Source organism: Actinia tenebrosa, unplaced genomic scaffold (genome assembly GCF_029948245.1).
Source record: "Actinia tenebrosa isolate PJP-AT-01 unplaced genomic scaffold, QUT_ActTen_1.0 PGA_scaffold1__47_contigs__length_23844297, whole genome shotgun sequence".
Lineage (NCBI taxonomy): Eukaryota > Metazoa > Cnidaria > Anthozoa > Actiniaria > Actiniidae > Actinia > Actinia tenebrosa.
In genome coordinates, this window is record NW_028292578.1 from 12,199,616 (window position 1) to 12,212,559 (window position 12,944).

A 12,944-nucleotide genomic window follows, 5' to 3' on the forward strand; every position below is an offset into this window, starting at 1 on the left:
GGTCTTGGAGAACTACAGGACTCAGCTAGCAAAAGGATAGTATGTTGGCAGAAAGGGTATCAGGCGGGGCAACCCGACATCTTAGTCCTTAATGCACATAAAAAACATAATGGGTTATGCCTGGAGTTGAAGACGCCTAAGGGTAACGGCGTATTATCCTCAAAACAAGAGGCGTTACTCGCACAATACGAGGCAAATGGTTACCTAACCATGGTGTGCAACGATTACGACCTTATATGCAGGGAGATCGACTATTACGCGGAAGGTATTCGTGTACCTTGTCCTTGGTGTGTTAAGGTTTTTAAGACGCAGGAGGCGTTAAGGACTCACCAAAGAATATTTCATAGATATAATGATAGTTGAACAGACACACTGGCGTGAATTGGCCCAAGGCATCACATACAAAATAAAAAATTACGTCGTTTTCGAAGACATCAGCCGCTTAAGGTTGGTCCTCGAACACGAAGGTAAAGAGTGCACGCTATGGGCACCGGACTGCGTGCGGTACGTCATTCAAGGTGAAGAGTACACACGCATACGCAGTCATGGTAAGGTTAACGGTCGATGGAAGTTTGACGTTGAAAGGAAGGTAGATGCTAATCCTCTTTGTGATTAGAAGTCATCCTCATGAGCGGTTAAGTATTGGTCTGCTACGGCGGACCTCATTTTTTCTGTCATGTGGTAAACGGATGCGGTAATTAAGGCACCGCCTATGAACGCTGCGATTTGAGGTATCATATATCTTTCTCATTTTCTTGGCGTTGGCGATCCAATACCTCCAAGACGCCTCCCGCAAACAACTGTCGTAGAGGCAACACCAACCGCAAAGGCGGCGTAGAATAGCACCGCGGAACTCATTAGATATTTTCTTTTTCCCAAGCCTTTCGTACCACCAGGTAATGGTCTAAAGGACGTGGTCCGTCGTATAGACAGCACCAAATATGTTGTCCACTCCGTTGACAGCCGCAGCGATCGCAAATAGCCTCCCAGTGTTCCCTGTCCTCCCATTTAACGCCCTCAACATCGTCAAAGCCTACGAAGGTTTGGTCAATTTCCTTCTTAAGCTTTGTCAGCACCCGGGAGGTTTCAAGGGGGCAACAGCGTTCGGCTATGTCACCGTGGGTTTCGCAGGCAATACCTTCGAGGTGGTAACGGCGGCAGCGGTACTTATGCCAGTTCTCTTCAAAGAAGGGCTCATCACAGCGGCGGCAGCAGTTCTTAAGACAGACCCTGTTGTCGCGGTGATATTGTAAGGCTTGGAGGGTGGACAGCTCTCGACCGCAGTCACCGCAAAGGGTGCTTACGGTCTTTTGACAAACCTTTTTGGAAAGATGGTATTGCAGTCGCTGCTTACTGCTGAAAGATTTATTACATTGCATGCACTCCATTATACATACCTTATTTTTTATTGTTATTTTGTTAAACCCTGCAAGTGGGTTTTAGGATAGGGTCTATTATTTCTTGTTGTTTTGTTAAATGCCTGCGAGAAGGTCTTAACGAATTAACAATAATTATTAAGACTCTTTTGAAACCTCTTATCTTACTTTAACAAATTAACAATAAATAAGAAGACCTTATTTGAAACCACCTTGCAGATCCTCTTTGTAGGTGTCAGCTAAGGTTCGCTGTGCTTTAGGATCTGCGGGACACCAATGCCCAATAAAGGATCCTTCGGGGAATACCTTATTACAATGAAGGCAGGTGTATTTTTTACACGGTTTGGGTATCGGTGTTTTGGGAGGGATTATGCAGTCGGCAGGTAGTTCACACGTAATACAGTCCATATATCTATGGAGGGTATCGTATGAAATCCTTGATGGACTCCTTAGCCCACGTTGCCATCGTTATCAGCGCACCAAACCTCTCCGCGCGCTTCAGACCGCACATTTCATCGTACAATTCCTGCACGCGCTCTTTTAACCGATCGATCTCCTCCCTTTGCATTTCTATGGTGTCTCTTTTATCCTTTGCGTCGGCGGTAATCCTTCTTACTGCTTCCACTGGTTCCATCTATATATGAACCCAGATCACATGCCTTGTAACGCTCTGATAGTAGGACCCACCGGCTGCGGAAAGACCCAGTTCATCGTGGAGCAGCTATTAGGGTCCTTTAGATACCGCTTCGACTATATCGTGTTATTATGCCCCACCTACGTGAATAACCGCACCTGGGAAGGCATAGGAGTGAAAGATGACGACTTCTTCGTAGATATCTTAGACCCTAACGAGTTATCCAGCCATTTGAAGTTCTGGCACAAGCAATTCCCTAAAGATACGCAGACTTTACTCATACTGGATGACATTGCCTGTGGGGACGACGTAAAAAAGCGCACCTCCGAGCTCGTTAAACTCGCCTTCAGCGGTAGACACGACAATATCAGCGTTTGGTTGCTTTCCCAGCAGCTTACCAGTGTCTCTAAACCCTTCAGGGAAAACATAGGTTCACTTGTCGTATTTTATACTCCGAGCCGGAGTGATCTGGAAACCATCTTAAGCGACTACGGCGGCGAGATATCCAAGGAACAGTTGCACGAATACATGCGGCACCTAAAAACGCACCAACATTCCAAGATGATCTTCTCTTTGAGGTTTCCCTACACGGTTGGAATCTATGATTCCTAATGTATATGGATATTGAGCAGCTCTTAGATGAAGTCCCCACACAGTTAGATGAAAGTAACCTCAAGGAACAACTTAACATCCTTGTGTCTTCGGGGAAGTGTAAAGAAATGATAGGCAGGGAACTTACCCATGAGCAGGTTAATAAGCTGTCGGAAGAGGAAGTCAAGAAGTTCCATAAGAGGTATGAGGCTGCCCTTGCAAGTAAGACCACGGACGCCGTAGCAGACTCCGCTATCCGACTTGCAACTAAATTACTTGGACTTGCGCTGCCCATAGACGACGTGGAGCAACTACAGAAGGACATAAGAGATGACTATGTCATCGCCCAAGAACTTAAGATAACCTGCGGGTGGTTGTCCTTGAAGTGCGGTAAGTTAATGGCAGTCGCCTCTGCGGCACTTCACGTAGCTCAGCACGTCGACTTGAAGGAGGTACTAGGTTCCTTAGGAACATCTTGGAAGGACTTCAAGAAGGACAGAGAAGTCGAAAAGGTCTTCCAGGCAGCACTTGCTGAGGCACCTGCAAGTGACTTATCAAGTACTTAGTCAAGTCATTCGCGGGAATTACCCAGGCCGCCTCAAGTACCTAGTTAAGTCATCCTTAAGTACTTAGTCAAGTCGTCTTAAGTTACTTATCAATTCCTTCAAGTCCTTAGATATAAATGAGTGAATCGAAGGCGGAGGAAACCCCTCAAGTAGAGGAGCAACGAATCACCAAGGCTAAATCTGCAGGCAGAGTTGCCGCGGGAAAGAAGCTCGCGGAGATGAACAGGAAGAACAAAGCCAAAAAAGAAGAAAAGGTGGAGGACGAAAGCGAATCCTTTATTAATCCTGGGTACGTCATTGGCGCGTTAGGAGTTGCTATAGCAGCAGGCAGCCTTTACTTACAATGGCGGGCTACGAAAAAGGTAGAACCGCCAACATATCGCGCACCTGTGGAGGTTAGAAAAAGCAAAATCCCTGAAATGGAATAACCTTCTCGCTTTGTAATATAATGTCAACCGCGTTGTTGAAAACTGTTGAAGAAGCAGCTATCATTACTTCCATCGTTGCGGGTATTGGTTGGGTAGGTAAGAAAGTGCTCAAAGAAGACTTTACTGAAGACCCAAGCAAGAGCTTCGCTAATTTTGCTAAGATGACCGCTGCCGTAGGCGGGGCTATCATGGTAAAGGATTACCTACGGAAGGAAAAGTACCTACCTACGGTGTAATATATATGGCTAGCGTGGTCGCAGGTGGAGTTATTGCAGCTTTAGCATTCACTGGAGCTAATTATGGTGGTCAATATTTGGATAGATTAGTTAGAGGCGACAAAAGCGGAGATTTGGCCGCCGAAAGGAAGAGACACGACTTAGCGCTGGAGAAATATCAAAGGGATGTGGCGGCTTGGAATGAAAGAAGACAAGCTTACAGGGATTGGTTGGATAAGAACTACCAAGACAAGATGCAGGCGGATAAGAACTTTGAAAACACAGACTACGCCTTCAAACTTTATGCGCAAGCACACCCCGACTTTAGGTTAAGAAAGCCTCAGTTCAAGAATTACTACCAGCCTTCTAAGAAACAAAAAGATAGTGAGTTGGTCTTCGTAGGAGTCGCAGGGCTGGCGGGAGGCGTAGCTTTGGCGTATCTGCTCTGAGCTGCGCTCAGATTACTAGAAGGGGACTTGTCCCCTGTAATATATGATCGTCTTTTTGGAAAGCGACAAGAATAACTTTACTACTTATCTGAATCCCCCCATCAAAGCCTGTAAGGTAAGGTTGGTTAGTTGCTCTTTGTACAATTCTTGGTATAATTTAATTAATGGCTTTGTCATCGGAACTTCCGGCACCAAACCAAAAATACCAGATTCCCATTACACCCCTATAACACTGGCTAAGGAGCTAGCAAAGCATGGATATACTCTTACCACAGGATTACCCCATGAAATGAAATTCAAGAAAAATAGTGGAAGCGCTAATTTAAAGGACAGTTCATTGGTAGAACTCCTGGGTCTTACTAGTACCACAATAAATAGCGGTAATACATATGATGTGAAATGGAAAGTCGCATCCTCTTACGAAGTCTATTGCGACTTGGTTCATAGTTACAACAATGGAGAAAAGTCTTCTCTTATGTCCAAGTTTCTGCCCCAAGGTAATCCATTTGACCCAGTGGAAAACACTCCCATTTCTTTGAGCTATGACTTGTCTAATTTGGTAGAAAGCATAAACATCACCATTAAAGTGGACGGAAAGACGGTGGATTTTAACGGACGTAAGATCAATCTCGTTTTGGAATTCATATAATGGGCCGCGTAGAGGATAAACTCGAAAGGATTTACTATGGGCCTGAAGGCTATTGGAAAGGAGCGTCAGCTATCAAGAAACTCGCGACCGCGGCCAGGGTATCAGAAGAAACGGCTAAGAACTGGTTAAGAAAACAAACCCTCTGGCAGGTCTATCTTCCCGTGCCCAAGTACATTCCCAGGCCCAGCTTTACCGTAAATGCCCCCAATGAAGTTCATCAGGCGGACTTGCTTTTCTTACCGCACGACAAGGTGAGAAAGAAGACCTATAGGTACGCTTTGACCGTAGTTGATATCGCAAGCAGATACAAGGACGCCGAACCCATAACCAGCAAGGATTCTGGGGAAGTCGCAGAAGCCCTAGGTAGGATTTATAAGCGCGTCTTGAAATGGCCTAAGCTGCTGCAAGTGGATGCGGGGACGGAGTTCATGGGCGTGGTTACTAAGACCCTGAAAGACCACGACACTAAGATTAGAAGAGCTAAAGCTGAGTACCACAGGGGTCAGAGCATCGTCGAAAGATTCAATAAGACCTTGGCCGAGCGTCTCTTTGGGTACCAGTATTGGAAAGAGCTGGAAGATCCCTCCAAACGCAACAGGGAATGGACTCAGAGGCTCCCCCAGGTCGTCGTGGCTTTGAACAACGAGGCGGCCAGGGTTACGGGAATGAAACCCAAGGATGCCATAAAAAAGAAGCACGTGGAACACAAATCCTTCGTCAGAAGTTCGAGGGCGGTCTTCCCCCATGAAAAGAAATTAGGTAATGTCACGGTTCGATATCTCTATGAGCCGGGTGAATTAGAAGGAGGATCCAAAAGAGCTACGGATCCCAATTGGTCTTTGGAAACTTACCAGATCCGAAGTGCGATAGCTAAGAAGGGCCAGCCCATCTTGTATTATCTTCATGATGGTCCCACGCGTGGGTTCGTCAAAGAAGAACTGCTTATCGTGTGATGTCCGAATGCTATCGTATGGATACCATCATCACACATCCACCTCTTACCGTCAAATGCAGACAGTGACACCTTCTCCTGCGTAACGTTGTGTATTTGATGTCCGTAGCTGCGCAGGCTGTTCATCTTATGTCGCTGTTCCTTACGCGTACGCAGTACCTTCAAGTAGGACTCGTGCGTAATGTCCTTCTTAACCACATATTTTTTTACGCCTTTAGCTTTCTTTTCTACGCCGTCTAACTTTAGCACGCTGTACATCTTTGGTTTCAGACCCACGTACTCTACTATGGGTTTTCCTAACATTTCGTCTTTCATCTTCCCAATTACCTTCTTATTCTTCGCAGAGTAAAGGAAGTGCTCCTTCGGGTAACCGCTGGTGTCGTACTCGTCTATGTCGGGGAGGCAGTCTTTGTAAACGTCTTCCGTTTGCACTTCTAGAATTAGGGAGTCGGTGTCTGTGTACAGGAGGCGACAGCGGTCTCCGTACTTTGGCTTAAGCTTATCGTAGTAGAACTCGTACATAAGCAGCTTCGATAGATCCAGCACCGTAAAGCCTGTGTAAACGGGCTTGTTTAGTAAGAGGTTTACCCTTTTCATGTGAATCACGTAGAAGTTCAGCATTTCTACGTATCTAACGAAGCCTGGCTGTGACACGTATGCTTCTGCTTCCTCTTTGGTGCTGACTATTTTTACGCTTACGCGCTTGCGGATGTTCTCCATTGTCTTTCCGAACACGCTGTTGTTCATCAGTTTGAAGAGGTTTTTCTCGAAGTCATTTTTCGCTGCGGTACGCTTTTGCGTGTTAAAGTCAATGTAGGGGCGCATCCAGGGTTCCTGCGTGAATTTTAGGACTCTGTGGATCTTCTCTACGCGCATTCCGTGTCGCACGTAGAACTGCAGGTTGCGGTAATGTACCACATACTTCTTCTTATCCATCAGGTTCATAGTTAGTTTCCTGTACGGTTTGTAACCAGGGCACATTTGCTTTTGCAGCGGACTTAGCTGCTTAAATGGTATCTCTATCGCTTCTGGTGCTAAGGGGAACTCATTGTGTTCGTCGTGCAGGCGCTCTGGGTACTCCAGATCCACTTCTAAGACGTAACCCTTGTCTTCCTCCTTTCCTACCTGCATGTAGAAGTCTATCGGCTTCACTGGATCCCATTCGAAGTCTCTCACAGGTAGGTACTGTGACATTGCCCAACCATAAAGGTTATTCGCATCCAGGTAGTAAATGTATGTGGTTGGTTTCTCTGGGTCGTGCTCTACTAAGGGGTTGTTTGCGCGGGCGTAACGTCGGCTGGGTCCGCATACGCCGCCACGAATACCGTCTTCCATAAACCGATACATGTCGTACTCCGTTAGGAGATCCAACTGCGCATTTGTCTTCTTTAACAAAGCACTCCAGCTGAGCCCAGGAGCCGTGTAGAAATTAGCGGGATCCAATCCGTAATATTCTATAGCCATCTTTCTGAAGCTTTGGAAAACATCTGCAAGCAGCACTACGTCAGACCTTAGGTAGATGTCGTGGTAGTCACCCATGTTCTCACAGGAGTACTTTTCCCACACGTCTAACGCATGCTGGTACTCCTCATCCTTTATACCAGACTCGTTTAGGGTGCTGTAGAAGCGATCTTTGGGTGGTAGGGGTTCTTTGAATCGATCCCAGGAGTCCATGTATTCGTATGGGTAGACTCCTTTCCTTTCCGCGCCGTATTGACTGGAAATGGGAAAGTTGGTGTTATACTTTACGAGGTTTGCTAAGGAGTCCGCCATGAACTGCTGCGAATCTAAGAACTTTAGCTTACCCACAGTTACGGACATGTAGCGCTCTTTGTTGTTGGGTATGCATTTGACGTCGGAGCCGTCTGTTCCTTGTAGTAGCAAATGGGAGTCGTAACCGCGGAGGTTGTGAAAGAACACCGGAATCTCCATGTCTGGATTTACTTTGAAGTTTATATTGCATTTCCAATGAGCCGCTCCTCTGTATTTACCCGTGATGTGGCAGTGATCTCTAACCTTATCCACATAGAAATCCTCAACAAATTCTTTGTGGCAGTGAATGCAATGCGTGGAGGGCTTTCCCGGCTTCTCACCCTTCTTAGCATACTTCCCGCATTTAAAATGAGCTTCTCCTAGATACTTTCCATCTTCATCCCACGCTTTCTTGGCTCGTCTTCCAAACTGAAGAAGCGTATGTTGGCAAATGTGGCATTTTTTTGCCTTGTTAAAAGCCTCCTGGTTCTCTTTGGTAAATTCCATCTTCTTTGGACGTCTTAATTGTTCTCTAATCTCCCCCTCCTCTTCTCGCAATGCTTCTAGAAACTCATTAGCTGCGTTCTTACCTCGGTAAATCACAGGAGGGTTTGCTTTACCGTCTGATCTGACTACTATGTAACCAAAGGAGCAGATCTCGTGTAATCCTACCTTATTCGTGGCACCACGTTTCTGCTCTTCCTTAGTTATCAACGCTTCGAAGTCTGCATATATCACGTAAGGCACTTGCATCTGCTTTTGATGGTCTGCGTATGAAAGCTCTTTGTTGGTGGGCATCTGGATCCGTTGCGCCACTTCTTCGACTCCGCGGCAGATCTCATCGTGTTTCTTTAGGGTATTTAAGGATGTAAATGACAGCAAGCAGCAGTCGCAGAAGTACTTTTTACCTTTGTGCTTAGTATGTCTGTAGAATAGTCTGCTAATGTGTTTAACCCATGAGTAGTGTCCGCCGTGGTAGAATAAATGTACGCGCTCTCCTTTACTTTTTGACAGAACTAACGGTACTATCGTCTGCTCTCTGACTCCGTAAACGTTAATTGCTAGATCGTTTATTTCCTCAAATATGGGGATGTCTATCAACTGCATGGGAAATTCCACACCATCCCACTCTAAATCATCTGTGGGATACTTACTTGTCCTACAGGGATCCTTCTCTGCTGGATACAGTGCAGACCTGATTGCCCACATAAAGCATCGATTGTCTTCATTCTTCACGTTTACAATAGCCTTCTTCCTTTCTACCCACGTTGGTAGCGGTACGTAACTCCCCCCTCGTATGGGTACGTACCTGACTATACTTATCTCTATTCCTTCAACCTCCTCTACTGTCCAACCCGATCCTTCTTTCGTGTAGTTAGACAGCGACTCCATTATTGCTTCTAAGGCTTCACTGAGTGACCTATCCAGATTCGTGGATTCTAATATCACTAACGACTTTGATCGCAACATTGCTGTCGTCATTACCTCGTCTTTTGACAAACTTACTTCTACCATTATGCTCGCTTTCAGGGCTCCTAATTCTTCTATACCTTTTCGGAGAGTCCTTTTAACCTTCCTTTCTGACTGACGCCAAAACTGTCTAACGTCAATCTCACCGTTACCGGGTATTGACACCGTGCTGAAGTTGCTTTGGGATTCCATCTATATAATAGGAAATATTTTATACCTAATACCAAGCACTTTTTAGGTCGTCGTAGTCGTACTCACAGTCCTGACAATGCCAAAACAATTTAACCTTAGTCTCAAACTTCTTACCACATCCACAATCATAACTGCTCATACACTTCGTCTTCATTTTCAAATGCTTTTTCAAATCCGCTTCTTTCTTAAAAGTTCTCTTACATTCTTCGCACTCCATATATAGACTAACATATTTGCGCTGTTGCCCCCAACCACACTTGGAGTGGGTTGTTTCCGTAGGTGGATTTTTGACGCAGGTCTTACCCCGTGTTGAGATTGCGCTGGAACCCCCATTCCCTATACTACTGTGGGAGCATTCGCCTCTCACCAATGCAACCCGGGTTTGAGTCCCTCTGAGCTGTGTGTTGTATGTGAGTAGAGTTGTTAGTTGGTTCTCTCCTGTGCTTTGAGGGTTTTCCAGGTTCTCCGGCTTTCCTCCCTCAGCAAAAATCAACTCCTAAATTACAATTGGAATTAGTGGATGAATAGCTACGCCATAGAAATTCCACTGTTAAATCCCATTTCTTCCTTCCTTCCTTCCTTCCTTCCTTCCTTCCTTCCTTCCTTCCTTCCTTCCTTCCTTCCTTCCTTCCTTCCTTCCTTCCTTCCTTCCTTCCTTCCTTCCTTCCTTCCTTCGTGATGGCAATGGCAATGGTGACAATGAAAATGTTTAGACATGATTTATCAATTATTGTCACTGAAGAGTCCCTAATATGAAATAGGAATTAAGAAATGACAGTGTTGTTGATGATTCATTGTTTTGGAAATGGGAACAAGGACCATATAAATAAGCAAATTTTTGGCAAGGGTGATAATGATCATCATCTCTTGAAAGGATAGTTATATTCTTTCAATCTTTCATTTCTCTCTTTCTTTTTCCCCATTTTTTTTTTACAATATTTTTTTACAACATTTATAATTTTTACTTGAAAACAATACAATTTTTTTTTTTCTTTACAGAGGGTCGGCTAATTTACAATGCTACTAATTTTTTAATTAATTCATTTAAACTATATTTTAGATATCACTATTTCATCCATTTGATATTCCAATCAACTTACAAAATCACCCTAATCTTTTCATATTTTTTTTAATGCACTAACAATTTCGACCTTTTTTTAGCTACTTCATATTCTAACTTTTCATAATATCTTAAACTTGTTTGAAAATCATTTAACACTGGAATTTTTTGCTTGCTTCTACACTGATACACAACATATTTCCAAAAAATTGACCAAAACATCTTCACTATTTCCTAATAGAATATTTTCAAAATTTAAGACAGGAAGCTTTTTCCCCATTTCATTTCTTTATACTCAACTCTTTCTTCATATCATGATACCTCATGATCACTATATCCCAACTAAGTAGAGCTGAAACTCACTCTTTCATGCTATCTATTGTTCTTTCCCTTTCTGACCTCTACTCAACTCAATCCCAGCTGAAGAGAGCTGAGGCTGACTCAAAGAAAGCCACTGAAAAGCTCAATAAACTCACAATCCTATACAGCAGGTTCGGTCGAGTACAACAGGTATCTTTACTGTTTTCTTACTTTAATATGTTAGTGTCAGCATGTCTGGAAACTGTGGATGATGTTGATAAGGTCTTTGACTTGCACACCATGTTATGATTGTAGTAACCATTCTTGGCTACATCTTAGTTGCTGTTTACATATGACTACTGGGCTGCCTTGTTGAGTTGAGTTTACTGGATCTTTCTCTTTATTTGACGGGTTTTGTAGTTTTCCTCCAACCAATTCTATCTGTGAGTTGGCCTTTACTTACTTAGATCAGCTCTGAGGTTGTTTCAGGGTTTGATCTGTGAGTTAGCCATGCCCTGACTTAGATCAGCTCTGAGGTTGTTTCAGGGTTTGATCTGTGAGTTAGCCATGCCCTGACTTAGATCAGCTCTGAGGTTGTTTCAGGGTTTGATCTGTGAGTTAGCCATGCCCTGACTTAGATCAGCCCAGAGGTTGTTTAAGGGTTCAATCTTTGAGTTAGCCATGCATTGACTTGGATAAGCCCAGAGGTTGTTTAAGGGTTCAATCTGTGAGTTAGCTGTGGCCCCACTTTGATCAACCAGATCAAATGATGCTCCGAATGTGGAAAATTGAGTTAGAATGAACTGGCAATCGATAGTTTATAGATAAAACTAGATTTAAAAAACATGATTTCCTTACAGGTTTTGTTAGGTTACCCCCCCTCCCTCCCCCCTCCCCAGGAAACAAAATAATATGGCAATGTGAAAGTGTTGACTCGGGCTCATACCTATTCCTCCCCACAAAGTTTTACCCATCCCTAATTTTTTTTTAAAGAAAGTATTTAATACAAGTGCATTTACTTCTTTTAGCTTGGACAAGCAAAACGTGAGCAAGCTGAACAACAACGTGCCTTAGAAGAGCTTAAAACTCAAGCAAGTCGACGTTCTTTAGAGATCGAGGAGGAATTGAGGACTCGCCAGGTTGAGATGCAGCAGAGTGCTGTAGTGCAGGATAGGTCAGAAGAGGACCGCTTAACTGAAGCTGAAAAGAACCAAAGAATGAAGGATCAGTTGTCTGTGAGTATACAACGAACTCCTCTATTCTCTCCTATTCTTTAAGTCTTTTTCACAAAGTTTTCTGGTTTTTGGTCTTCAAAACTCGACACTTTTTTGGTGCATTTTAATATAAACCAAGGGCGGATCCAAGGGGAGGGTCGGGTGGGTCGCAACCCCCTTGTCATTCCTGAGGTCAAATGGGCTTCCTGTGGTAGAAATGTGACTGGGATTCCTTTGCCCAAAAAAATTTACCCCTGAGACCCCCCCTTCAAAAAACCCTGGATCCGCCCTTGTAAACCTCTTTACCTTAGGCGTAATGTTTTCCCTTTTCAGACCACGTGTCATTCCCTATAGAGTATGATTTCTTTGTTTAAAAGGTTGCACATGACAAGATACTTGCATATGAATTCAACTTAAACAAAAGATATTATTCTCAAGCCAATGACACGTGGTCTAAAATAAGAAAACATTACACCCAAGGTAAAGAGGTATATTCGAAGACACATATTGAGTATGAATGCGACTCAAAGATCTCATTATTTTGATAGTCAGGGGCGACCTCAGCTAATTCACGAAGTGTACTTTTATATTTTATCAATGGAGGCCCTATAAATCTAAAATTCTAATAAAATGAAATAAAAATCCAAAAATGTTATTCCCAAGAGAATGATGGAGAAAGACTCATATCAGAAGCTGTTTAATTTTCAACATATGTTAACTAATTGCTTCACAGAGTTTGTCTGCCGAACTCAATCTTGCCAAGCATGGCCAGAAGGAAACAACCATGGACATTCTTCATGCTGAGAATGTCAGGCAGGGAAGAGACAAGTACAAGACCCTGAAACAAATCAGGCAGGGCAACACCAAGAGCAGAATTGATGAGTTTGAAAGCTTGTAAATCTCTGCCTTTAGACTACTTATCTTGGTAAGAAATTATACTTGTATTTGACTTCCCTTAAAAGGGAGCATTTATGTATTTGGTGTTCTGATGTTGAGGAAAAAACTGGGTGGAGTCTACATGACGGTGCATTGTGGGACATATTTCCAAGATGGCGTCTATTTCCTCACCTAAAACAGTCCCACAATGCAATGCAAT

The 12,944-nt window shown here is 43.8% G+C and overlaps 1 protein-coding gene across 4 annotated transcripts in view; it reads left to right on the plus strand.

The window, feature by feature from the left end:
* Nucleotides 1–12,773, plus strand: part of LOC116303169 (radixin) — a 36,670-nt gene extending 23,897 nt beyond the window's left edge. For all 4 annotated transcript variants that reach the window (XM_089032387.1, XM_089032390.1, XM_089032389.1 and 1 more), the window contains exons 15-16: nt 11,663–11,869; nt 12,582–12,773. In XM_089032387.1, the coding sequence (XP_088888513.1) occupies nt 11,663–11,869; nt 12,582–12,746 (372 nt within the window). In that variant the 3' untranslated portion in view covers nt 12,747–12,773. The remainder of the gene's footprint in view (nt 1–11,662; nt 11,870–12,581) is intronic.
* Nucleotides 12,774–12,944: the final 171 nt, after the last annotated feature.